This window comes from Panthera tigris, chromosome B1, assembly GCF_018350195.1.
Source record: "Panthera tigris isolate Pti1 chromosome B1, P.tigris_Pti1_mat1.1, whole genome shotgun sequence".
NCBI lineage: Eukaryota > Metazoa > Chordata > Mammalia > Carnivora > Felidae > Panthera > Panthera tigris.
In genome coordinates, this window is record NC_056663.1 from 190,593,030 (window position 1) to 190,618,308 (window position 25,279).

General features: G+C 43.7%; 1 protein-coding gene across 1 annotated transcript in view; it reads left to right on the forward strand.

The window, feature by feature from the left end:
• The window catches only part of FAM184B (family with sequence similarity 184 member B), a 151,549-nt gene that overhangs the window by 96,921 nt on the left and 29,349 nt on the right, over window positions 1–25,279 (forward strand). The window contains exons 6-8 of the mRNA XM_042984874.1: window positions 2,477–2,587; window positions 6,681–6,788; window positions 19,892–19,995. Coding sequence (XP_042840808.1) covers window positions 2,477–2,587; window positions 6,681–6,788; window positions 19,892–19,995 — 323 coding nt within the window. The remainder of the gene's footprint in view (window positions 1–2,476; window positions 2,588–6,680; window positions 6,789–19,891; window positions 19,996–25,279) is intronic.

Genomic DNA, 25,279 nt, shown 5'->3' on the forward strand with positions numbered 1-25,279 from the left:
TATATATACAGCACATCTTCTTTATCCATTCAACTATTAATGGACACATGGATGCTTCCATAATTTGGCTATTTTTTAAGTTTATTTATTTATTTTTGAGAGACAGAGAGACAAGTGGGGGAGAGTCGGAGAGAGGGGGAGACAGAGAATCCCAAGCAGGCTCCATGCTGTCAGAGCAGAGCCTAATGTGGGACTCAAACCCATGAAACTGTGAGATCATGACCTGACCCTAAACCAAGAGTCAAACGCTTAACTAACTGAGCCACCCAGGTGCCCCATTTTGGATCTTTTAATTAATGTTGCAATAAACATAGAGGTGCATGTATCCATTTGAATTGGTGTTTTTTTACTCTTTGGCTAAATACCTAGGTGGAATTACTAGATCATATGGCAATTCTATTTTTAATTTTTTTGATGCACCTCCATGCTGTTTTCCACAGTGGCCACACCAGTTTGCATTCCCACCAACAGTACACAAGGGTTCATTTTTTCCCCACATCTTCAGCAACACTTGTTGTTTCTTGTGCATTTTTTAAATCATTCTGACAGGTATGAGGTGGTATCTCATTGTGGTTTTGATCTGCATTTCCCTGATGATGAGTGATGCTGAGCATCTTTTCATGTGTCTGTCAGTCATTTGTGTGTCATCTTTGGAGAAATATTTGTTCATGTCTTCTCATTTTTTTAAAGTTTATTTATTTATTTTTGAGAGAGAGCACAAGCAGGGGAGGGGCAGAGATAGAGAGAGAGAGACACAGAATCCCAAGCAGGCTCCAGGCTCTGAGCTGTCAGTGCAGAGCCCGACGTGGGGCTCTAACTCACTAACCATGAGATCATGACTTGAGCCAAAGTCAGATGCTTAGCCAACTGAGCCACCCAGCTGCCCCTCTTCTTCCCATTTAAAAATTTTTTTTAACATTTTGTTTTATTTTTTGAGAGACAGAGGACGAGCAGGGTAGGGGCAGAGAGAGAGGGAGACACAGAATCCAAAGCAGGCTCCAGGCTCTGAGCTGTCAGCACAGAGTGCAATGCAGAGCTCAAACCCACAAACACAAGATCATGACCTGAGCTGACGTCGGATGGTCAACCCACTGAGCCACCCAGGCACCCCTCTTCTTCCCATTTTTTAAATAGATTATTTGGGGGTGTTTTTGGTGTTGAGTTGTATGTTCTTTATATATTTTGGATACTAACTCTTTATTAGATATGTCATTTGCAAATGTCTTCTCCCATTCAGTAGGTTATTTTTAGTTTTATTGATTGTTTCCTTTGCTGTGCAATAGCTTTTTGTTTTTGTTTTGAAATTTTTTAATGTTTATTTATTTTTGAGACAGAGAGACAGAGCATGAGTGGGGGAGGGGCAGAGAGAGGGAGACACAGAATCTGAAGCAGGTTCCAGGCTCTGAGCTGTCAGCCAAGAGCCCAACATGGGACTCAAACTCACAAACCATGAGATCATGACCTGAGCTGAAGTTGGATGCTCAACCAGCTGAGCCACCCAGGTGCTCCAGTAGCTTTTTGCTTTGATTTAATACCAGTAGTTTATTTTGCTTTTGTTTCCCTTGCCTCAGGAGACATATCTAGAAAAATGTTGCTACAGTAGATGTCAGAGAAATTACTGCCTGTGTTTTCTTCTAGGATATTTATGGCTTCAGGTCTCACACTTAGGTCTTTAATCCATTTTGAATTTATTTTTGTGTATGGTATAAGAAAGTGGTCCAGTTTCAGTCTTTTGCATCTAGATGTACAGTTTTTCCAACTCCATTTGTTGAAGAGATGGTCTTTTTTCCCATTGCACATTCTTGCCTCCTTTGTCAAGGATTAGTTGACCATACAATTCTGGGTTTATTTCTGGCCTGTCTATTCTGTTTTGTGCCAGTACCATACTGTTTTGATTACTACAGCTTTCTAGTATATCTTGGAATCTGGGTTGTGATACCTCCAGTTTTCTTTTTCTTTTTCAAGATTACTTTGGCGATTTGCGGTCTTTCATGGCTCCATGCAAATTTTAGGATTATTTGTTCTAGTTTTGAAAAAAATGCTGTCAGTATTTTGATAGAGATTGCATTAAATATGTAGATTGCTTTGGGTAGTATTGACATTTTAGCAATATTGGTTCTCCAAATTCATGAGCATGGGATATCTTTACATTTGTTTCTGTCATCCTCAATTTCTTTCATTAGTGTTTTATAGTTTTCAGAGTACAGGACTTCCATCTCATTGGTAAAATTCATACCTAGGTATTTTATTTTGTGGGGTACAATTGTAAATGGGATTGTTTTCTGAATTTCTCTTTCTGCTGCTTCACTATTAGTGTATAGAAATGCAACATATTTCTATGTATTGATTTTGCATCCTGTGACCTTTATTGTAAGCTTCTTTGAACTCTTTTGGGAATAGGGCAGGGTGTGAATAGGTACATGTCCTGTCCATGCATTCGTGACTTGTGTGGATAACTCTACTAATCATCATTTAGGAAGTAGAAGCACAGTTGGAGGAAGTGAAGAAGAAATCAGAAAATGAAATCAAGCAGCTGGAAGAAGAGAAAGCAGCCCTAAATGTGAAGCTCCAGAATTCTCTGCTCGAGGTAAATCCTGAATTAATGCAGTGCTTGGGAGTGATGGTTCTGGGTGGGAGTCTTGGTTAACTGAGATGCCAGGAATCTCAGAAAACTGGCCCAACTTCTGTACGTTCAGCATCCTCAGCAGAAAGGAAAGGACTTCATCCTGACAAGAAATATGTCTCAGGAGGCATAAATTTAGCTGCAAGTAACAGAGAGCCTGATTTATGGAGGCTTAACAAAGAGGCGTTTAATGTCTCACATAAAAGAAGGAGGCAGGAGGCTTCTGGGGTTGATTCTGTGGCTAAATTATATCAGGCCTGGTACATCTGAGATTCCCATAGTCCTGCCTCCTCCTGGGCTCTGTCCTCACTTTCAGGAGTATTAGGTGCTTTGCCTTCATGGGCTCCTTCCTCTACTGGAAAAAATATCAAAAAGCATATTTTATGACTACATTGGTATGAAGATGAATATAGCCAAGCTGTATTTTTACCTTCTGACTTTAAAAGAAATTAAAGCATTGTCGTGGCCCCTAAAAGTATTGTGGGCCCTAGGCCCTGTGCCTTCTGTGTCTAATGGAGAAATTAGCTCAGATTCCCCCAGACTGGGAAAATGACTGTCACTGCTTCATTGTTGAGCCCAAATTTACACCAAGAAATGGGGAGAGGCAGTGAAGACCAGGCCTGTCTACTTCATCAGGAAACCACCAGCCTCCACAGAGGGCTCCCACTGACTCTTCCTCCCACTGGTAATGTCTGCATCACGTGACCAGCCTGGGAAGCGAGAGTGGAGGCAGGGAAGGGAGAAAGGGGTAGAGAATGCCTGTAGACCAGCTGAACATCACAGTTTGCTTGGTAGGGAAGTCCACCTACCCAGACCACCCAGAAACCAAGTCAAAGTTTAAAAGACCTGTTGACCATGTTATGGTGGGGGAAGAACTCTTGGGAGGGCCTGGAAACAGGCTTCATTCTTTTTTTTTTTTAATGTTTATTTATTTTGAGAGAAAGAGCATGAGCAGGGGAGGGGAAGAGAGAGAGAGGGAGAGAGAGAGAGAACCCCAAGCAGGCTCCATGGTGTCAGCACAGAGCCCCATGCGAGGCTCAATCTCACAAACTGTGAGATCGTGACCTGAGTAGAAATCAGGAGTCGGATGTTTGACTGACTGAGCCACCCAGGTGCCCCCCCCGGCTTCGTTCTTGAGCCTAATTAGACCCTCAAAAAATGTAAAGAGGTTTCCTTACTTCCCCTGTCCTCCTTCACACATTCCAGATGAGCCCTGAGTCCACCATCCCCTCAGGAGCCCACGAAATTGGTTCCTCAGCCCTGATCGAGCACTACGACCTCCTAGGGGGGGTTTTGAGAATATAGAAGCCGTGTGCAAAATAGTCTGGATTGTTTAAGGATACCTCTAATGGAGTTCGGTCTGGAGACATGCATGGTGAGAGAAGAAAACCTGAACTGGTGGTTATTTCTAGAAGGGAGAGGGGGTGGTGGATCAGGGAGAAGCTCAGGGGCCTGCAGCGGTGTCTGTGATGTGTTCTCCCTTCAGCTGAGTGATGAAGGGAGAAAAACACATTCGGTTTTTCTATGCCACAAGTTATCATTTTTCTAAAAGGTGAACGTGCCAAGCCTTGAACTTGATAAGAGTTGATATCAGATATCAACTCTTGATATCAGAGCCCCTGATAAGGGGCTCTGGAGGAGAGGTCCTGGTGGGAAGTCTCTGTTCCGGAGGCTTTGGTTCCACCTCAGCCCCAGGTGGCTGCACAGCAAAGATGCCCGTTTCGCCCTCACTCCTCTCTCCCTCCCTTCTGAGTTATACTGCTGATCTGTGCACCGGATCTGGACTACTCTGTGCTGCAGAACTTAGGGAGGCTTCAGCCCAGTTATCCTTCTGACATGGGACCCTGGGGTCACCACCTGATGATTTCCCCGAATGCCCCTCAGAACCCCTCAAAAAATGACAAGAGTGAGTTTCGTCAAGTGCTTCGTTTAGTTCAGGTACTACCTGAGCAGTTTCCATATATCAACTTTTAGTCCTCACAAATGCCACACAGTGGATGCTGTTGTGATCTGTGGTTTACGGATGAGTTAACTGAGGCACAGAGATGGTAAGTCACTTCCTCAAAGTCACACAGGTAATGAGTAGTGGGTCTCAGATTCCAACCCAGGTTATGAGGCTCTGAAGACCCCACTCTTAACCGTTATGCTAACACTATGTGCAGCACAGTATGCCGTGTCTCTGATGCCCCAGGATCACTCAGGACATGAGTATCTGCAGATGGCTGGTGTGACCCAGAGGCTGACCTTGACAAAGTGCCTGCCCGTCACCCTCCATTCCTTCCACAGCCTTGGCGGCGACATCATCTATTCACCCGCTTACCAAAGCGAGAAATGAAAGCGTCAGCCCTGACCTCCTCCTCTCCTGCTCCTCGGTCCTCACCTACAGTCCCTGCCCTGCCCACCCTCACGTCCACTCAGCTGTCAAGTCCTGTGTGTCCTACCACTGAAGGCTCTCAGTCCCCCTCCCCTGTCTTTATCCGCCCCCCAGGATGGCTCACCTAGGCTCTGTTTTTCTTTACCTCTTATAGACATTGTGTGAACAAGTGCATAGAACTCATTTGAGTATTTCATAAGCCTTAGCAAGATGTAGTGTAAGTAGTTGCATAATCTTCTTCTTCTTCTGTGATGTTGCCTGGAGCCTTGAAAGTCTTGGCCTGTATCTCCCTGCCTCTACCTTCTCCCTAGGCTGGCTAATTCCAGAACTAGCATTCTAAACCCCAGATATGCTCAAGGCCCCACTCCTCCTTCTCCCAAATCTTTTAATCGCCATGTTTTTCATAATTTGGGCCTAACCTAACTCTCCACCACTACCCCCCAGGACTCTGTTTTCTCCCATCCATTCCTTCATGCTGAGCCCCTGACATGGAACTTTCCTCCAATTCTCACACACATCCTACCTTCCCTCTGCCATTGTACCTACTATTCCTACCACCTGGAATGTCCTTCCTCACCCCGGCCACGGATGGACTCCTATTCATCCTTCAGTGCCCATAAAGCTGCCCTGGACTCCCCTCGGCAGAGTTTATTGCTGTAAATTCTCTGCAGTAGTATGTGTCTCACAGTAATTGTTGTGAGGGTTAGAGGAGTTTATACTGTCAAATGCTTAGGTCTGTTCCTGGCACAGAGCAAACTCAGCATCAAAGGTACTATTATTAGTTTGTCTTCTGAATGTTGCTGTGATTATAAACGTGTATCTGCCTCCTCCATAAGATGACAACTCCTAGAAAGCATGGGCTATATTTTATTCTCTTACCATCTTGCTCTCACTCTGTCCCTCTCCCTTATCTCCTCATACCTGGCATGATGCCTGAGGAGCACTAGCTTTCCTACAAAGATTTGTTAGCAACATCTGAGTTTCCTGTATGGTTCTAGGCCTTGTTCTTCCCAAAGTCTAGAGCAGAGAAGCCAGTCTGTTTAATTGAGACTCTACACTTAATTGGTTAATAATAATCATCATAATTAAGGCTCTACAATTTAATAGCACCTTCTAGCCACTGTTTCATTTTATTGGTATAATTCTTTTTTTTTAATATTTGTTTTGAGAGAAAGAGCAGGGGACGGGGAGAGAGGAAAGAGAGAATCCCAAGCAGGCTCTGTGCTGTCAGCACAGAGCCCGACATGGGGATTGATCTCACGAACAGTAAGGTGACCTGAGCCGAATTCAAGAGTTGGCCGCTTAACCAACTGAGCCTCCCAGGCACCCCTTATTGGTATAATTCTTAAATACTGTTCCTTTTCTTTACCAACTAACTTTTTAAAAAAAGAAATAGAGTGACCTTCCAGGAATGGTATGAAAGCCAGTGAAAACCACCCTGCAGCTCTAGTATAGGTGTATTTATATAAATAATTTAAAAGGAAGTATAGGCTCATCTATTCCAGGAAGACGAAGCAACTTGCCAATTAGAAATGCCCTTTCCAGAAGCACATTTGGAATTCGTCTAATGGAGCACTGTCCCCAGAACTGATTGACCCAGGAGAATGGTTTCCCAGATTAATGACCCCATCAGGAGATGGGACTTTGTTTCCATTACCAAGCGTTTCTTTTCTTCCATTTTAGGTTTTAAGACTGGAAGAATTTATCCAACAGAATAAGGTACATCCCCGAAGAGGCAAAGAAAGGCCCCAGGAATTGGACAGCCAGCGCTGTAGTATTTTAGAGACCCAGGTAACCTCTGTTTTTTCTGCTTTAATTAAGGATATTTCTCTTCTTTCAGCACTTCATCGTCCCCAGTGACACATGCTGGCATTAAGAGGTTCTTTTATTTCCCCCCTCAGAGCTGCCAAAATGCCTGGAAAATAAAAAATCACCACAAAATCCATTTGCACAAACCGTGAAGAAAATAGAGTTCCAAGTAATTATGCATGTGGTTTGAAAAAGAACAAGGCTTGTCAGATGAAACCTTCTCTCCCTCTCCGAGAGCAGCTTGCCTGGCAGATAGAAGGGCACTCACCAAGAGCTGGCCTCCTGTTCCGCCCAGCAGGAAGCATAGTAATAATGCTGTCTGGCCACCCCCCTCCACCTCTGTGGTATCAGTTACTCTCATACTAGCTCTTCCCCACGATGCTGCCCTTTCAGGGACTCTGCCCCAGGGCGGAAGCTGGTTCCTGTTTGTCCTCTGTCAGCTCACGATAAGCTATTTTATTTTCCTAGGGACACCATGATGAATTACCACACACTTGGTGGCTTAAGCCACAGAAATGTGTTGTCTCACAGTTTTGGAGGGGAAACATCCCAAATCAAGGTGTCAGTAGGGTTGGTTCCTTCCTGAGGCTCTGAGGGAGAATCTCCTGCATGCCTCTGTACCAGCTTCTGATGGCTGCTGGCAACCTGTGGCACTTGTGGTTTGCAGATGCATCACTCCAAGCTCTGCCTCTGTCATCACGTGTGTCTATGCGTCTGGCTCTTCACTATGGAAGACCTTCTTCTAAGGACCTTCTTCTAAGGACACCGGTTGTTGGGTTTAGGGCCCACCCTAATGCAGTTTGACCTCATTTTAACTAACTACATCCACAAAATCTTATTTCCAAATAAGGTCACCTTAGTAGGTACTTGGGGCTAGGGCTTCAATATATCTCCCTGGGGGCACAATTTAATGCAAACCACAGGCACTCATTTAACATTTGTTGCATGATGTCAAAAACAGATAATTCCTGTGAAGTTAGTGTTTGAGCGCCCTGGCTTGGATGATCCTCTTGCTTCAGCTTTCCTATTATTAACCTTCACATCTGGAGCCATGAAAAGCCCACCACTGTAAAATTTTACTTATTACTGCCCTAAATTTTCAGTCTGCTTCATACTCCATGTGGGAAAACGCATGTGGGTCTGAATCTCATTGTTTCACCCTCACCCATCTCTTATTCATCACATCCGTGTGCCTGAGTGTCTACAGAAACAGGCAGTTTCTCTTCCTCGACCTCAGACTTCCAGAGCTTGAGCCCTGATCCTGCCAACAGTCCCCTGGCTTGCCCCACTGGGATTGCTCATACTTAACCATGTATTCATCAGGGTAAAAATGAGCCTAAAATCTGGTGGATAAGGACTTGAATAACAACATTTGTATGGGACCTGGTCAGTTCTAGAGCACGGTCCCCATCTATGACTTCATTGGAGTTTTACAACAACCCTGTAATGTACTCATTTTACAGAGGAAGAAACTGAATGACAGAGCAGTTGGGTGACTTGCCCATGGTCAGAGGCATCCAAGCAGCCAGGACAGAACAGAACTACTTGTCTAGGGTTCTGATCCTCTACTCTTCTTGTGAAAGTATCAACACATGCCCAGACGCCTCCCAGATAAAACTGACCTCAACTCTGTCTTGGGGTTGAGAAGAGCGGCAAGGATTCCCTGTGTTTCCTTTCCTGACACCCAGAGACTGGGGGGAATCCTTGAGCAGCCCTCATTGCTCCCACATAAGCCTGTAGGAGAAAGCTGAAGGCACCTTCATCCGTAGGGCTGGTCCTTCCTGATCTGGGGCTACCCATCCTTTCTGATGATGTCTTCCTGAGAAGTAGGCAGATATTTTCATTCTCCCGCAGTTTCTCAAGAACCAGCCTCACGAGCGAGCCTTCTGTTGGAAGAACTGCTAGCCCCAGGGACAGCTGAACTTCCCGCCAGCACACTGTGCAGTTTCTCAGAAAGACTCTTCCTCAAATATTTGAATATTTCTCAGCTCCTCACACTGACTGTGGCAGGGAGATCAGATGGAGTTGGCTGGGATCCTGAGTGAGGAGATTCCAGTGAAAATAAGGTTGATAAGCTCAGGAATATTGTGCATTGGCTGCATTTTCAGGGGACAATACACAAACATAGAAATTCTAGGTATGTTCCAGGACTGATGAATAAGGGCCAGAGCTGGTATGGCAGCTCAGGGTTTCTCTGCCTGATCCCCAGTCACTACCCACCAAGTGCCAATAGCATCTCCCCAATAAAAATGTCTCAGCCAAAAATGTCTCCAGATGTCATCAAGAGTTTCTTAGGGACAAAATTGCCCCCAGTTGAGAACCACTGATGTAGCTAAGAGCCCTGAAGAAGTTCAAAATCCAAGTGCATGTTGACAACCATGAATTGGTTCACCATGAAACTTGGCTCTCCTACCACCCTCCTTGGTCTAGAACATTGTCCCTTATGAACCCAGTTTCTAGAGAGTGGTATGTATCTCTCCTACGTAGAATTGCCCATGGAACCTTGAAGAATACCAGTTCCATTTGGTTCAACTCTGCATGCACATTATTCATTCATTCCCCAGTCATTTGTGGAATAGCTAGGAGGTATCAGCCTCTGAGCTAGATGCTAGAGGAGAGAAAGATTCATAAATCAACAGTGTTAAGACTATGTGGACATTTAGAAATAGAATTAAACTTCTATTTAAATTTAATTTAAATTAAATTAAACTATGTTTTCTATTAAGCAACTATTATATACTTTACAGGTAGAGTTTGTTCTTTTAACTTGTTTTCTTTTCAAATAATCAATCCATGTTTGTGGCACAGAATTTAAAAGGTATATAAAGGCATACTATGAAAAGGATCCCTCCTCCCCCAGTTCCCTATCTTGTCTATCTGCTTGTCTATCTGCTCAGAGCTATACTGTGCATATGCAAGCATAATTATGAATATATTATTTTTTCTACAAATGATAGCATACTGCCTTGTGCTCTACTTTTTGTACCTTAAAATTTCATAGAGAAAATTTAAGGAGATTGTAACACGGCAGTAAACCTCCATATCAACCTCATTTTTTAAAAAAGAAAAACCGTAATATATTTAACCTTTCACTTATGATAGATATTTTGGCTGGTTTTTCCCTTACAGGGACTACTTCACTGGATAGCTCTGTAGTGGGATATAGTGTAGTATAGTGGTTAGGAAAGCTCACCCCTGAACCAGATGCTTGGGCTCTTACTGGCTAGAGAATCTCAGACAAATGATTTAGTCTCTTTGCTTAAGCTTCTTCATCTGTAAAATGGGGCAATGATACCATCTATCTCAGAGGGCTTTTGTGAGAACTAAATGAATTAATATATGTACAGTGTCAGAAAGTACCCAGCATGTGGAAATGCTCAGTAGGTGCCAACTCATGATTGCAGAACTTTCTGGCTCCAGTGGCATGTGATTTTTTAACTTTGATAGTTATGCCACATTGCCTTCCATTGATGATGTCCCATGGCACACTCCCAATGGCAGCTCATGTGAGTGCCTGTTTCCCCACAACTTGGCCAACACAGCACATTACAAAACTTTCTGAACATGACCAGTAAGAGAAAATTTAGAATTTAGTTAAAATATTTTTGACAAGCCAACTATATGCCAGCCAAGGGAGTCGAAGCTTTGCTCAGGCTCTAGAGAGACAAAGTCCTAGAGATTCTCTGAGGCTGGTGCAGAGAATATGTTAGTGGCCCTCTGCTGTGCAGTGATAGCTTTCACTACACAGGAACCCCCAAGGGGCAGAGTCTTGAAGAGAAGGCTCAGAGGGGATTGAACCATCTGGCTGCTCATCCAGAGGTGGAAACAGGGACAGCACGCCACTTCCCCAAAGATATTCTTGCTGAACTGGGGGCTATAAAATTTAAGTTTGTTCAAGACTCAGGCATTCTGGGGCGCCTGGGTGGCTCAGTCGGTTAAGCGTCCGACTTCAGATCAGGTCACGATCTCGCGATCCGTGAGTTCGAGCCCCGCGTCGGGCTCTGGGCTGATGGCTCAGAGCCTGGAGCCTGCTTCCGATTCTGTGTCTCCCTCTCTCTCTGCCCCTGCCCCATTCATGCTCTCTCTGTCTCAAAAAAATAAAATGTTAAAAAAAAAAAAAAGACTCAGGAATTCTGGGGTGTCTGGCTGGCTCAGTAGGTTAAGCATCTGAGAATTCAGCTCAGGTCATGGTCTTGTAGTTCATGAGTTCGAGCTGCGCATTGGACTCTGCACTGGTGGTGCGGAGCCTCCTTGATATTCTCTCTCCCTCCCTCTCCCTCTCTCTCTCTCTCTCTCTCTGCCCCTTCCCTACTTGAATGTGTTCTCTCTCAAAATAAATAAATAAACTTAAAAAAAATATTCAGGAGTTTTAGTTTAGGCCATTGACTCTTCTGCCAAAGCAGTGCAGAGAGTCAAGAAGATATAAATAATAACGCCAATTGAGAATCGAGCTGTTTCCACTCCCAGAACATGCAGAGGGAGGGTTGCCAAGCCTGGGTGTGACTCTGTCCTTGGGACAGTTAGCTGGGACTCTGCTGAAACTTTTGTCCTTGTCTCTCATGTCAAGTCTCTTTGATTCTCTTAGATTCATAGTTTTATTCTCTGGGTTTCAGAAAGCCATGTCAGTCTTGCTAATTCTGAAGGAAAACTTTCTTTTTTTTCTGGAAGACTCCTCTGTTGCCTGGGTCACAGTGAACTAGGGAAGATAAGGGAGAACTTTTCATATTCTTGTGCCTATACCTCTCCAGAAGAGAAAGGAGAGTCATTTGTGGTAATTATTATTCAAGCCTTTTTTGCCTCAACAAATATTTCTGTGTAGTGTCTGTGCAGGGCAGGGGGGCTGGATGCTGGGGTAAATGAGATCCTCAGAGAGTTGGTCCTCAGAGAGTTCCATTGCAAGTGGGGGAAATAAATTTTTATTTAAATAATAACCCGGTGTGAGAAATACTGTAATAATGGCAGGAAGATTCTTTGCAGCCAATATGGGAGAGGCAGGTTGCTGCCAAGGGGAGTCCAGGAAGGTTCCACAGAGGAGTGACATCTGCTGCCATCTGCCTGGACACTGAAAGTTGAAGATGACTTCATCGGCAAAGGGAAGGACCACAGTGAAAGGTCCCAAGTCGAAATCGCCAAGACTGTTAGGAAGGGAGATGAGGGGTACTCCAACACTTTCCCAGGCTTGAGAAGTGTCCCCTGGTCACAGGAGGCCCTGTGCACTTTGCCGGGTAGCTGTCACCAAGTACCATAACTGGATCATATGAATCCAAGGGTGTCAGCTGTCCTGAGGGCGGGCAGACAAATAATCAGTAAGCCCTTGAACAACTGCAGTGTCTCTGTGTGATGTGAGTAGAGGGGTCTGGTTCTATCTGACATGGAACAGGCAGGCTGCCCTGAAGAGTCACTCTGTGGAGAGATTCCTGGCCGAGAATCAGACTGAGATCTGCTGATCCTGGGAAGACAGCATAGGGAGGGCAACAGCTCCTGTCTGAGATTAGGACATAGATTCCACCCCAGCTGTACCCTAGACCTACTTGGGGACCTCAGGCAAATCCACAAACCTGAGATCAATTTCCTTATTAATCTGATAAGGCCCTGACTATGTGCCAAGAACTTAGTGCTTTACACGGTCACACAACAACCCTAAAAGACAAGTGTCATTATTATGTTCATTCTGCAGGTAGGGAAACTGAGGCCCAAAGAGTAGCATCAGGGCCCATGATATCATTCCATACTGCTTCTCATTAGTAAAATGGTGGCTATAATCCCTGCTTGGCTCCACACCCCAGGGACTTTTGGTAATGAACAGAAGAATGTGTATGAAGGCGCTTTTCAAAACTGTTCAAGATTCTATAAATGTAAGGTGACTTTATAGTATCTATTACAGTCCCCTGTAATCATTTCAGCAAAACCCCATTGCATTAGGTGTTCTATTTTAAGATGTACATAATGCTACTTTTGAAAGATTGTCAACTGAACTTGAGGATGACTTTGAATATTCCCTGCCAGGAGATTTCCTGGGCGTGGGTGTTCCTTTAAAATAGAAACAATCCAGAAGAGGTTAGCTGCCTGGAAGATGAAAGATGAAGACCTAATGTGAACACAAGTTTAAAATAACCAGCTATTTGCTTGGGAGGAGTTGGGAGGAGACTTTTATGATGGGTGGTTGCAGAAGAAGCAGAACTATTTATTTTTCTGTGCATACCTTATGCCCAGGCCACTTTGGCTCTGGATAGAGAGTGCTGGACTGAACTGGAGCCTGATGGGGAAACCAGGAGTGTGAATTAGGGTTGGATAACTTAGAATACACCAGGAGTGGCTCAGAGTCCTTCCTGGGAGGAACTCACTGAGACCCTAGGCAGATAACCAGGAAACGGGCAGCTGGAGAGTCTGCTCTATTTGAAGGTCAGAGAAGAACACACCATTGACATGAGTGGTGGTGGGCTTGAAAGCATTCATTCAGCCAACTGGTGATGTCCATGGTCATATCCATTTGTGAAATATTCCAATGGCACCCTAGTGCCTTTTGAATGATGTACTTTGACTTCAAATGCCAGGCGCACAGATAGGGGGAGAGAGGGGGGAAATATTTTTGACATTTATATGGTCTATTGGTCCACACCCCACCTCCCCACACCCCGCTACACCAAAAGTTTGCTGAAATCAAGAACTATGTGTTCTTAATCTTTACCCTTTCCAGTACTTAATGTATCTGCCTGTGGCAGATGTTTAGCACCATCTCATACACAAATTGATACATGACATGACAACTGAATGAAGGGAATTAAGGGTACCATTTTGGGTCCTGATAGTTAAAGGTTGGATTAGGAACCCCATACAAAATTTGCCTTGGCTGGAGGATGATTTAGAAGAACACTGGGGTCCTTCTCCAATTACATGTGGAGGAAGAGGAGGATTCACCTTCCTCTTTAGGAAGGATGTCCCTGTCTCTGGCCCTAGGGGATGGAAAAAAAGCGAATAGACAGAAACGATTACTGAGTTCACCTCCCTGTTGATTAGGAAAACAGCTTTCATCTGTCAGGTTGATTTTGAGCATCTGTTTCACAGACAGTTCTCATATCACATTTGTACAATGTGGTTTGAACTCATACCCAGTTAAGTCCCAGTGCTGGCACCTGGCAATCTTCCCAACATGGTGATCACATGGAATCATGGCAGGGAGTGGGACAATCCAGGAGTACAGTCCTCATGCCACCCTCCAGGCTATGTGACCTGAGGCAAGTAGCTGGACTACTTCTCTGACCTCACATCCCCATCTGTAATGTAAGGATGGCAGTGTCTTTCCTGCCCACCTTACAGAGCCATAGGCATCCATCAGTTAATGTATGGAAATAGAAAAATGTGATGCAGCTGGGAACCGTTGCTGTCATCTGGGTGCATCATCAGCTCTTTATAGCGTTTTCCATTCTCCCCTGTTTCTGGACTCCTGCCCAGGATGCCTTTAAATATATCAGTTGTTGATAAGGTGGCCCAGAAATTACATCCTGCACATTCCCTTTCATGATCTTCACAATGGCTCAGTACATTTGAAATTCTTTTTCATCTCTATAATAACTTTCGTGAGATATTTGTTCATTATTCATATTGCTTTAAGTTTCTTCTTTTTCCCTTGATCAGGCTTCATGTGTCTTTTCAAAAAGTCACCTTTCAGATGTGTTGGCTGGATCTCTTCTTTTCTATGTCGTTAATTTTGTCTTTCATATCTCTTTCCTTCTACTGACATGGGGTTTATTATGTTATTCTTTTTCTAACCTCTTGAATGTTTTCTAACAAATACATTTAAGGCTGTAAATTTCCCTGTAAAAATGTATGTCTTTAGCTGTATCCCACAGTTTACTTTTTAAAACTTACTTTCTTGTTGCTTTCTAATTTTATTGCGTTGTTATCAGATCACGTGGTTTGTAGAACGTCAACACTCGGAACCATGGTGAGATTTCCCTGTAGACTGCTGTGGGGTCATTTTTAAAAGTAACCAATGTGGGGGCGCCTGGGTGGCGCAGTCGGTTAAGCGTCCGACTTCAGCCGGGTCACGATCTCGCGGTCCGTGAGTTCGAGCTCCGCGTCAGGCTCTGGGCTGATGGCTCGGAGCCTGGAGCCTGTTTCCGATTCTGTGTCTCCCTCTCTCTCTGCCCCTCCCCCGTTCATGCTCTGTCTCTCTCTGTCCCAAAAATAAATAAAAAAAAACGTTGAAAAAAAATTAAAAAAAAAATAAAAGTAACCAATGTGATAGAAAAAAACCTATATTCTCATTTTAGTAACTTAAGTATACAGTTGACCCGTGGACAGTGTAGGGGTTAGAGATGTCAACTGCCCCACATGGTCAAAAATCCACGTGTAACTTTTAAGTTCCCCCAAAATGTAACTATCAATGACCTACTATTTACCAAGAAGCTTTACCAATATCATAAACAGTTGATTAACACATATTTTAAAATAAGCTACAGGAAAGAAAACGTTATTAAGAAAATCATAAGGAAGAGAAAATACATTTATAATACTGTACTAGATTGTGCTGAAAAAAAAAATCCACGGATAAGTGGACCCTCACAGTTCAAATCTGTGTTGTTCAGGCGTTGACTATATGTTTGAATTGTAGCTCTATGCTATGTTCACTGTATGATCTTAGGGAACTTATGTATTCTTTCTTGCCTCAGTTTCATCACCTTTAAAATGGGATGATACTGCCCATCTTATAGTTGAGGGCCTGGCAGCATGTAGCACCATGTAAATGTTAGCACTGATTAGTATTTCTTTTTTAGCTATTATGTTTGGGTTACTAACTTTGTTGTTCAAATATTCTATATCCTAGTTCATTTTGTCTACTTAATATATCAGTTTCTGAGAGGTGGTTATTAGATTCTCCCATTACAGTTACAAATTTGCCCATTTCTCCATACAGTTCTGAACATTTTGCCTTATGTTTTCAGGTTTGATTGTTAGATGCCTACAGGTTCATTATTAGAGAGTTTTAGTGAACAATTCTTTTTACCAGGATAGATACCATGTTGAATTTAGCCAGTTCATGTTTATCATGCTTACTGATACCATTAAGATTATTTCTGTCAATTTATTTTGTGCTTTCTATTTATCAACATTTCCTGATAACCTTCAGTTTTCCTTTAGAAACTTGGACTAATTAACTTTATCATTATTTATGTACTTATATTGTAGTATTATATTATTCTGATTTATTGTTGCTATTCCACATTTACTGCGTAATTTTCCTTGGATTATATCGAACATGTATTTATAACAGGTGTCTCAAAAAGCTGTTTTGCTTAGACTGTGATATTAGCTCCTGGCCTTTGTAGGAATTAGATATCCAAGATCCTTCTAATGCCCCAGATACCTCATAGCGGGAGGCGAAGGTGGGTCTTTTAGCTTACAGTCCACATGGAGGTTGTAAGCTGGTCAATGACAACATTTTTGAAAGTGCACAGCCAGGAACCAAACTCACTGGGCCCTGCAACTAATGGCATGTCAGCCAGCTGGAATTTAGTATCCCGTTACACACAATAAAGAAAAAAGATTCAGGCAAAGGAAAATGGCCATGCAGAATGTTCTCAGTTATTGGCTGTGGGATTTATAACATTTTAAAAACTGTATATGGGATTACTTTTACCTTCTAGGATGGGAGACAGAGAACACTCCTATAACTAACGCAAAGCAGAAAAACTATTTTCTGTTTTATTTATTGCCGTGTCTCTGGAATAGTGTTCGTCACCTAGTAAATGACCCATAAATATTTGTGAGCAATTTACAGTAGCAAAAAAGAAAAAAATTTTTATGGGAACTTCAAGAGCAGAGGGTATAATTGCAGCAAAAGAGATTGTGAAGGCTTCATGGAGGAAGTGGCTGTTGAGTGGGGCTTTGGAAGGATAAGCATGAACTAGAGATTAAAGAAACAGGGTACTAGAAGTGATAGAAAATATGGGATTCATTTTAGGAAACAACGTGGCATGACTGTGGGAGACATTCTATATTCCACTGTTGCATCTGCGCCCGGTGTTGGGCTTAAAGAGGGCCTACAGCAGGGCGGGCAGTCAGAAGGACAGAAGGACAGATGTGGAATGGGGAAGACCAAGGACGAATACAGCCCAGGAGGCTGAGCTGAAATGGTATCAGTTTCTGAGGCTGATGAGCCTCCAGCTCTGATGATTTTGGTGACCTGTAGGAGAATCCGGCATCCTTCATCATAGGGCTAAACATGCCCTGGGCCCAGGGTGTGAGAAGCCTATGGACGGTCTGGTGAGAGGTAGAGGAGCCGAGAGCCCCAAGCAGCCCAGGCCAACCAGCCGAGCCAGCAGATCAGCGACAATGTGCACCTACATCAAGCATCCAAGCATGAAAAGAAGCAGGCTGCTCCTTCAAGCCCGTATTCCAGGTCTTAAGCAAAGTCACATGGCCCAGAATTATGCAGGGAAGGAAAACCTGGAAAAGGTAGTTTTGGCTTAGCTAAGGACCCAGACAGGGTTTTGAAAGTTTGGGTGTGGGAGGCAGAGGGAACTCTTACTCTCCAATGGGCCACCACCTCTGGGCACCCCTGAACACGCCCACCCAGGTAGAGATGGGCAGGGGTTCCCTGAGGGCCACTTCCACCCTGATTCTCTGGAAATGAAGGGTCCAGGATCGCATGGTATCTGCTATGTTTAGAGGAAACACAAATGATTCAAACAGAACTTGGAACTTAAGAATCATAAAGGCACAAAGGGCCCCTGAGTAGCACTGGAAAACACCCGAACTCTGGGCCATGGGATGTAGTGGGAGTGTGGGGCAGGTGTGGAAGAAAATGGCCTTCCTGCTATCCTCTAGTGGCCCGTGATTTGTTTCGGTTTATTCATATAGTGTGTACTGAATGTTTTCCATGTGCCACACACTGTTCCAGGAACCAAGGAAAGGAGCGTGAACAGAGCAGAGTCCCTGCCGCCCTGGAGCTTACCTTCCAGAAAGGGAAACCGAAGAAAAAAGTAGACAAGTAATTAACATGAGGCCATGATTTGCACTTTGAGGAAGTTATAGAGCAAGGTGGGAGACAGAAAGGGAGAGGGGGTGGTATTTTAGAGAAGGTGATCAGAGAACAATAATCTTGGGAAATATTAATTTGAGTATTCATTCTATTTCAAGGACTTTACATTTATTGGTTTATTTAATCCTCATGACAACCTAAATAGTTTTTCTATTTAGTATTAGATATTAGATAGTATTACTATCATTAGTAATACAGAGAACTGGGATTTAAACATAGGTATCTGGTACCAGAGCCCAGAATTTAAACCAGGGAAAGTCTCTCTGTTGTGATGAGTGAAGTGAAGGAGCAAGGCATGCCAATATCTTAGGAAAGAGCATTGTGGGTGGTGGAACAGTCTGTGCAAATGCCCTGAGGCAAGTGCATGCTTGTTGTTTAGGGAGGATGAGACCAAGAGTTCAGATTGGGACATGTTGCAGTTTGAGAAGCTTGTTAAGCATCCGAGAGATATCTAGGATATCTCTTGGAGATAAGCATCCAAGAGATATTTGGAGGACAATTGGATATCCAAGTCCAGACTTCAGGGGAAAGCTTGGAAATAGATTAAATTTCTTTGTCATCAGTATTCTTGGAACTAGATGAGATTCTGGGGAGTGAGAGAGAGAAGTCCAAGGACTAAGGTGTGGAGCAGAAGAACAGGTGGCTTGAGCAGAAGAGACTAAGAAGGAGCAGCTGGCAAGGGAGGAGGACAGAGGGCCGCATGCAGAAGGGAGTGACCAGATATTTCCAGTTCTGCAGGGACTGGAAATGGCCCAAGGCGTGGCCATTGAGTTTGGCAGCACAGAGGTCATCATTGGCCTTGACATTGGTGACTTTTAAACACTTTTTTAATGTTTATTTATTTTTGAGAGAGAAAGAGAGACAGAGCATGAGTGGGGGAGGGGTGGAGAGAGAGGGAGACACAGAATCCGAAGCAGGCTCCAGGCTCCAAGCTCCAAGCTGTCAGCACAGAGCCTGACGCGGGGCTTGAACCCACGGGCCTTGAGATCGTGACTTGAGCCAAAGTCGAACACTTAACCGACTGAGCCAACCAGGCGCCCTGACATTAGCGACCTTTGATAGACATTGCAGTACCTGGAAATACAACCAAAGCAATTTCATGTCAGGTTGAGAGGGAATGGGAGCCCCAGGCCCCATCCTCCAGCCTCTGTTCTGCCCCTTGCAAACCCTGAGGGTCCCAGGGACATGTCCCAGGGTCTCTGGAGCACAAGCTGAAAACCACAGATGTAAGCAACCTGTTTGTTTCACAGCTGATGAAGCTTTTGTCCAGAAAAGGGAGAAGGAGGCTGGCTCAAGGCCATACAAGTAGTTAGCGGAACCCCAGGTTACAATTTATCATTATTTAATGAGATTTGCCCATAAAGAAATCTGTTCCTAGCTTGTCTTATAATAGTGTGTTCCATAGACACTGGTTACTATGACAAATAGAAAAATCAAAATAAAAAAGTCTTTTTCACCTTTTATCTCTTTGGAAAGGGGAGAATGCTAACACGAACAAATTAGATTCACAGAAAAGTCTGAGGCCTCAGTGATCATTCCTGGTTTCCACATTCTCCTCCTACCACACCTTGTGTCTCAACACGTACGGTCATTCAGAGAGTCCCATGTTCTCCGATCCTATGTAATGAGATGTCACAGGCTGCCACCTTAAAACAGGTATCATGATAATAGCAGTTGTTCACACTGATCAGTAAGCTTTGCTGGCAGTGTTCTCTGATCCCCACAGCAGCCCCAGGGTCAGACCGCCTGATTGTATGTCCCATTTCTGCCACTCACTGATGGTGGGACCCTGGACAGGTTACTGATTGTCTCTGAGCTTCAGTTTCATCAGCTATGTGAAATGCTTGGTCAGCTCAAAGACAGGACAAGGGGACAAGGGCTGCTGCTAAACCAGGCACTGTGCTGGGCACTGAATCAAACCAGGCTGTGCACCGATCGTGGATCGCTGGGGGCCCTTTCTCCTCCACTCTCTGGTTTGATAAGCCACAGGCTGAATCAGGGAAGTGTACTTAGTCTCATCTTGCAACTGTTTTTGCCTTAGGATCCATGCTCGAAGCTGAATAAACCTCAGACCCCACCCAAAGGAGAAGAGTACCAGGACAAGTTAGCAGCTGAAGAAGGAACCAGCAGTGATGAAGAAGAAAGGTACAGGAGGCCATACAGGCTTGCAAGTGCTCCAATGAATGAGAACTCAGATTTGGAAGGACTCATTCATTCATCCATCCATTCATTCATTCCTCAAGTATTTATCACTGCCCTTTACATCATGTCCTCAGTGCAGCTTTGGGTTTTACACAATTTATCTTATTTAATTGTTATACCAACCTGGAGAGTCCATTTATATATTAAGAACCTGAGACTCAGAGAGGTTAGTAAGCCTGTCTAAAACTCAGACCTGGACTAGCCTCAAACCTCTATTCCTTATTCTTCCAAGTTTTTTTAAACTAGGGGAGATATGGGGACTCTGTCACCGATGGGAAACCCCCATCTCTATCACCTATATTAGTCAGCTTTAGCTGCTGTAACAAACATCCCCAAAATATCAGTGATTTTTAACTCATAGGTCAACTATGTATAATCTTGGCTCCTGGCTGAGGGTCCCATGTTATTGCCTGCCCCAAACCTTGGGTAGAGTTCAAGTCTCATCCACATGCTTTATCATTCTGGGACCGAGACTGAAATATTAGCCCCTATCTAGGGCATGTTGTTGTCATGGTAAAGGGAAGAATCTCAAAACAGCTGATGAAAATATGCAGTGGCTTTTAAAGCCCACACTCAGAACTGCATTCTCTCATTTCTATTCGTATTCCACTGGCCAAAGCAAGTCACATGACCCAAACTATCACTGGACAGAGAATATGCTGTCCACATGCCTTATAGTCAGCTCTGGCTGCTATAACAAAACTCCACAGATCGGGTGGCCTAAACAACAGAAATTTGTCTCTCATAGTTCTGGAGGCTGGGAAGTCCAAGGTCAAGGTGCTGGTCCTGGAGAACTCTGCTCTGGCTTGCAGGTGGCCATTTTCTTTCTGTGTCCTCACATGGTGAGCAAGGTTGAGGAAGGGGGGTTAGAGGAGAGAGAGGGTGGGAGAGGAGAGGTCTCTCTCATGTCTTTTGTTTTAAGGGCATTAATCTCACCACGACCAGCTCCACCCTCATGACCTAATCACCTTCCAAAACCCCCATCTCCTGACACCATCACATTGGGCAATAGACCCTCTGTCCCCTTCTCTCTCTGCCCCTCCCCCCTCACGTTCTCTCTCTCTCTCTCTCTCTCTCTCTCTCTCTCAAAAATAAATACTTAAAAAAGGATTAACCTGGGGCGCCTGGGTGGCTCATTTGGTTGAGCGTCCAACTTCGGCTCAGGTCATGATCTCACAGTTTGTGGGTTCAAGCCCCGCGTCAGGCTCTGTGCTGACTGCTTGCTCAGAGCCTGGAGCCTGCTTCAGATTCTGTGTCTCCTTCCCTCTCTGCCCCTCCCCTGCTCACGCTTTGTTTCACTCTGTTTCTCAAAAATAAATAAAATGTAAAAAAATAAAAAATAAAAAAAATTTTAAAAAGGATTAACCTATCTAATTATTATGTAAATACTATTTTTGAAGTACCTCACTTGAAAGATGAGGAAAATAGAGGAAAGGGAGGTAACTTAACAGGGAGGTTATTGTCTCCCAAGGTAGACAGTAGGATTGGATGAGTGTCTCTGACTTCAGAATCACGGTTTTAGCCACATCTCACTTTAGGGCAGCTAAATTGAGTGTGTGTAAAACCAAGAGCCACAGGCCTTCCACCTCTCCAGGGTCACTTGATCCACTAATAGTAATAAGAACTGAAACTTCCACTTCCAGCCATGGGCTTCCAGTCTGGTACTAGTTACTCTTTCTGGAAACAGCTATAAAACTGGAGAAAACAGGGGCCCCTGGCTGGCTCAGTCGGTTGAGCATCTGACTTCAGCTCAGGTCATGATCTCACGGCTCAAGGGTTCAAGCCCTGCGTTGGGCTCTGTGCTGACAGCTCAGAGCCTGGAGTCTGCTTTGAATTCTGTGTCTCCCTCTCTCTCTGCCCTTCCCCTGCTCAGGCTCTGTCTCTCGCTCTCAAAAATAAATAAACGTTAGAAAAAAAATTTTTTTTAACTGGAGAAAACATGAATGCATGCTTGAGTAATGGGACAACATGCAGGGAAGGTTTGTCTTCTTGAGAAGGGAACTGTAGATCCAAGCCCACAACCACCCCCTCTTGCCCCTGCTCTTCTGCCTGTGGGGAGATGCCAGCTGCGGCGGGGGGAGGTGAAGTCAAGCTGAGCTGAGAAGGCAGACAGCAGGGCTCAGGGCAGCTAAGGCGGCTGGAATTTATAAGGCAGGGTATCAGAGGAGATGGTCCTGTGGGGGGCAGGAAGGGCAGAGATCTGTTAAGAGGACTTTCCACAGGTCCTCGGCCAAGGGCTTCAGAGAACATCTACAAGATGAGACCCCCACGGGGCCCAGATGTGTGCCTGCTGCCGTGGCACTGAGAAAATGCGAATACCGGAGGCGGTGCTGAGCTGGGAGGTGGTTCCGTCCCAAGCACTACGGGCCTTCGGTGGAGACGTCGTGGAGGTCATATTTTGGGGGTATGAAGGCTGTGAAGAAGAGACAGTTATAATCAGGGAACCAATAGGGAACTCAGCCGACGAATGAAAACCTTGAAACAAAAGGAAATTCTGAAGCTGTAAAGTATAGTGTTCAAAATGAAAATCTCACGGGTGTGTATAATAGCAAATTGGAGACCATGGAAGAAAAGTTAATCACTTAAAGACAGATGAATAGAAACTACCTTATCCAGAGAATGAAGAAGAAGAAAGAAAAAAAAAAACATTTTTAAGGAAGAGATCCTTAGTGACCTGTGGGACAAAATCAGATGGTCTAACATGCATGTAGTTGGGGCCCAGGAGGAAGAAGAGAAAGAAAATGGATCAGGAAAAAATATTTTAAAAAATAGTGGCTGAATATTCTCTCAGAGTGATGAGGAATGTCAACTTACATATTCAGGGAGCACAGCAAACGGCCAGCAGGCTGAATCCAAAGACAGTGTCACAGATACATCCTAGAAATCCCTAGATACATCACAGAAAAGCTGCCAAAACGAATATACCCCCCAAAATCTTAAAAGTAGCCAGCCTTTGAAAAGACCTTACAAATATAGGGGACACTTAAATGCTCATGAGTACTAATGACAACAAACTTCTCTTTGGCCTTCCAGCCTTACTCTCTTTCTGCATTCCAAAAAAAGCACTTGAACACTATCATTAAAGTACTAAAAGGAAAAATAAAAACAAAAACAACCTGTCAACTCCAAATTCTAAATCCAGTGAAAATATCCTTCAAAAATGAGAGTGAAACAAAAACATATTCGGGCACACAAAAGCTAAGAGAATTTTTCACCATCCAACTTTCAGTATGATAAATGCTAATGGAATTTATTTAAGCCAAAAGGAAGTGACTGGATTTAAACTTGGATCTAGAGGAGAAAATGAAGAACAACAGAAATGGTAAACATTTAGGTAAAAGTCTATTGTTTTACTTTCTTTCCATTTCTTTAAAACACATCTAACTGCTTAAGAAGGAGCATGATGATAATGATATTACCATTTTACTGTGGGATTCATAATGTATGTTGCTGACAATATATGACTACATTAGCACAAAGGACAGGGATAGGCTTTTTTTTTTTTCTTTTTTTTGTTTGCTCTCACTTCTTTTTTAATAGCAGTATAGTTGACAGGCATGTTACATTAGCACAACACAGTTATCCCAAAACTCTATGCATTATGCTATGCTTTCCACAAGTGTAGCTACCATCTGTCACCATGCAACACTGTTACAATACCATTGACTGTGTCCCCTGGGCTGTGCCTTTCAACCCCATGACTTCTTCATTCCACAGCTGGAAGCCTGAGTCTCCCTCTGCCCTTCACCTGTTTGCCCAATCTCCCCACCTCCTCCCCTCTGGAAACCATCAGCTTGTTCTCTGTATTTATGGGTCTGTTTTCTGCTTTTTAAAAAATTTGTTTGTTCATTTGCTTTGTTTTTTAGATTCCACATATAAATGAAATAATTTGGTATTTGTTGTTCTTTGTCTGACTTATTTCACTTAGCATAATACACTCTAGGTCTTTCCACATTGTCACGCATGGCAAGATCTCATTCCTTTTTATAGCTGAGTGATATTCCATTATATATGTATATAATGTACCATAATATACATACACACATTATCTTTATATACATATATATCCATCCATCCCATGTTTTCTTTATCCATTCATCTATGGATGGACTCTTGGGCTGCTAGGATTAATGGAATTATATTGTTGTAAGAGACTTATGTGTTACATCAAGAGGTACCTTTTTTTTTTTTTTTTAATGTTTTCATTTACTTTTTTGAGACAGAGACAGAGCATGAGCAGGGGAGGGGCAGAGAGAGAGGGAGACACAGAATCCGAAGCAGGCCCCAGGCTCTGAGCTGTCAGCACAGAGCCTGATGCAGGGCTCGAACTCACGGACTGCAAGATCATGACCTGAGCCGAAGTCGGCCGCTTAACCAACTGAGCCACCCAGGTGCCCCAAGAGGTACCTTATTAACTCTAATAGATTGTGATAAGTTAAGGATACAAATTGTAATCCATAGAGCAGCATTAAACATTAATACAAAGAAGAACTAAAACAATTCAATAAAAGAACTAAAATGGAATACTGAAAAATATTTGCCAGGTAGGAAGACAGAAAGGAAGAAGAGAAGAAAAACAGTTAAAAAAAAAAAAAAAAAAGATTGGGCAAATAGAAAGCAAATGGCAAGACATAGATTTAAGCCCAACCATTTGAATAATTACAATGTACATGAACCAAACATAGCATCTAAAAGAAAGAGATTGTCAGGAAAACAAGGCAAGATGTTGCTATGCACTGTCTACAAGACAGACATTTAAATACACATGAAGACACTCACGAGCAAAATTGTATCCCCCGCAAAACTTCTATGTTGAGGCTCTAACCCCACGGACTTTAGAATGTGACATATTTAGAGCCAGGGCCTTTCAAGAGGTAATTAAGTTACAATAGGGTTGTAAGGGCCTTCCTACTCCGACATGACTGGTGTCCTTATGAGAACAGACCAGCACACACACAACAGAGACGGAGGAACCACCACATAAGAACCCAGCGAGAAGGGAAGCCTCGGGAAAACCAAATACGGCACCTTGATCTTGGACTTCTGGCCTCCAGGATTGTGAGAAAATAAATTTCTGTTTTTAAGCCGCCCATCCTGTGGTATTTTGTTATCACAGCCCTTGCAAACTGATAGAGGCACAGAGAGGTCTGAAGGGAAAAAAATGAACTATACCATGCAAACAGCAGAAGGAAGCTAACGTGGCTACATTCGTATCAAAGTAGGTTTC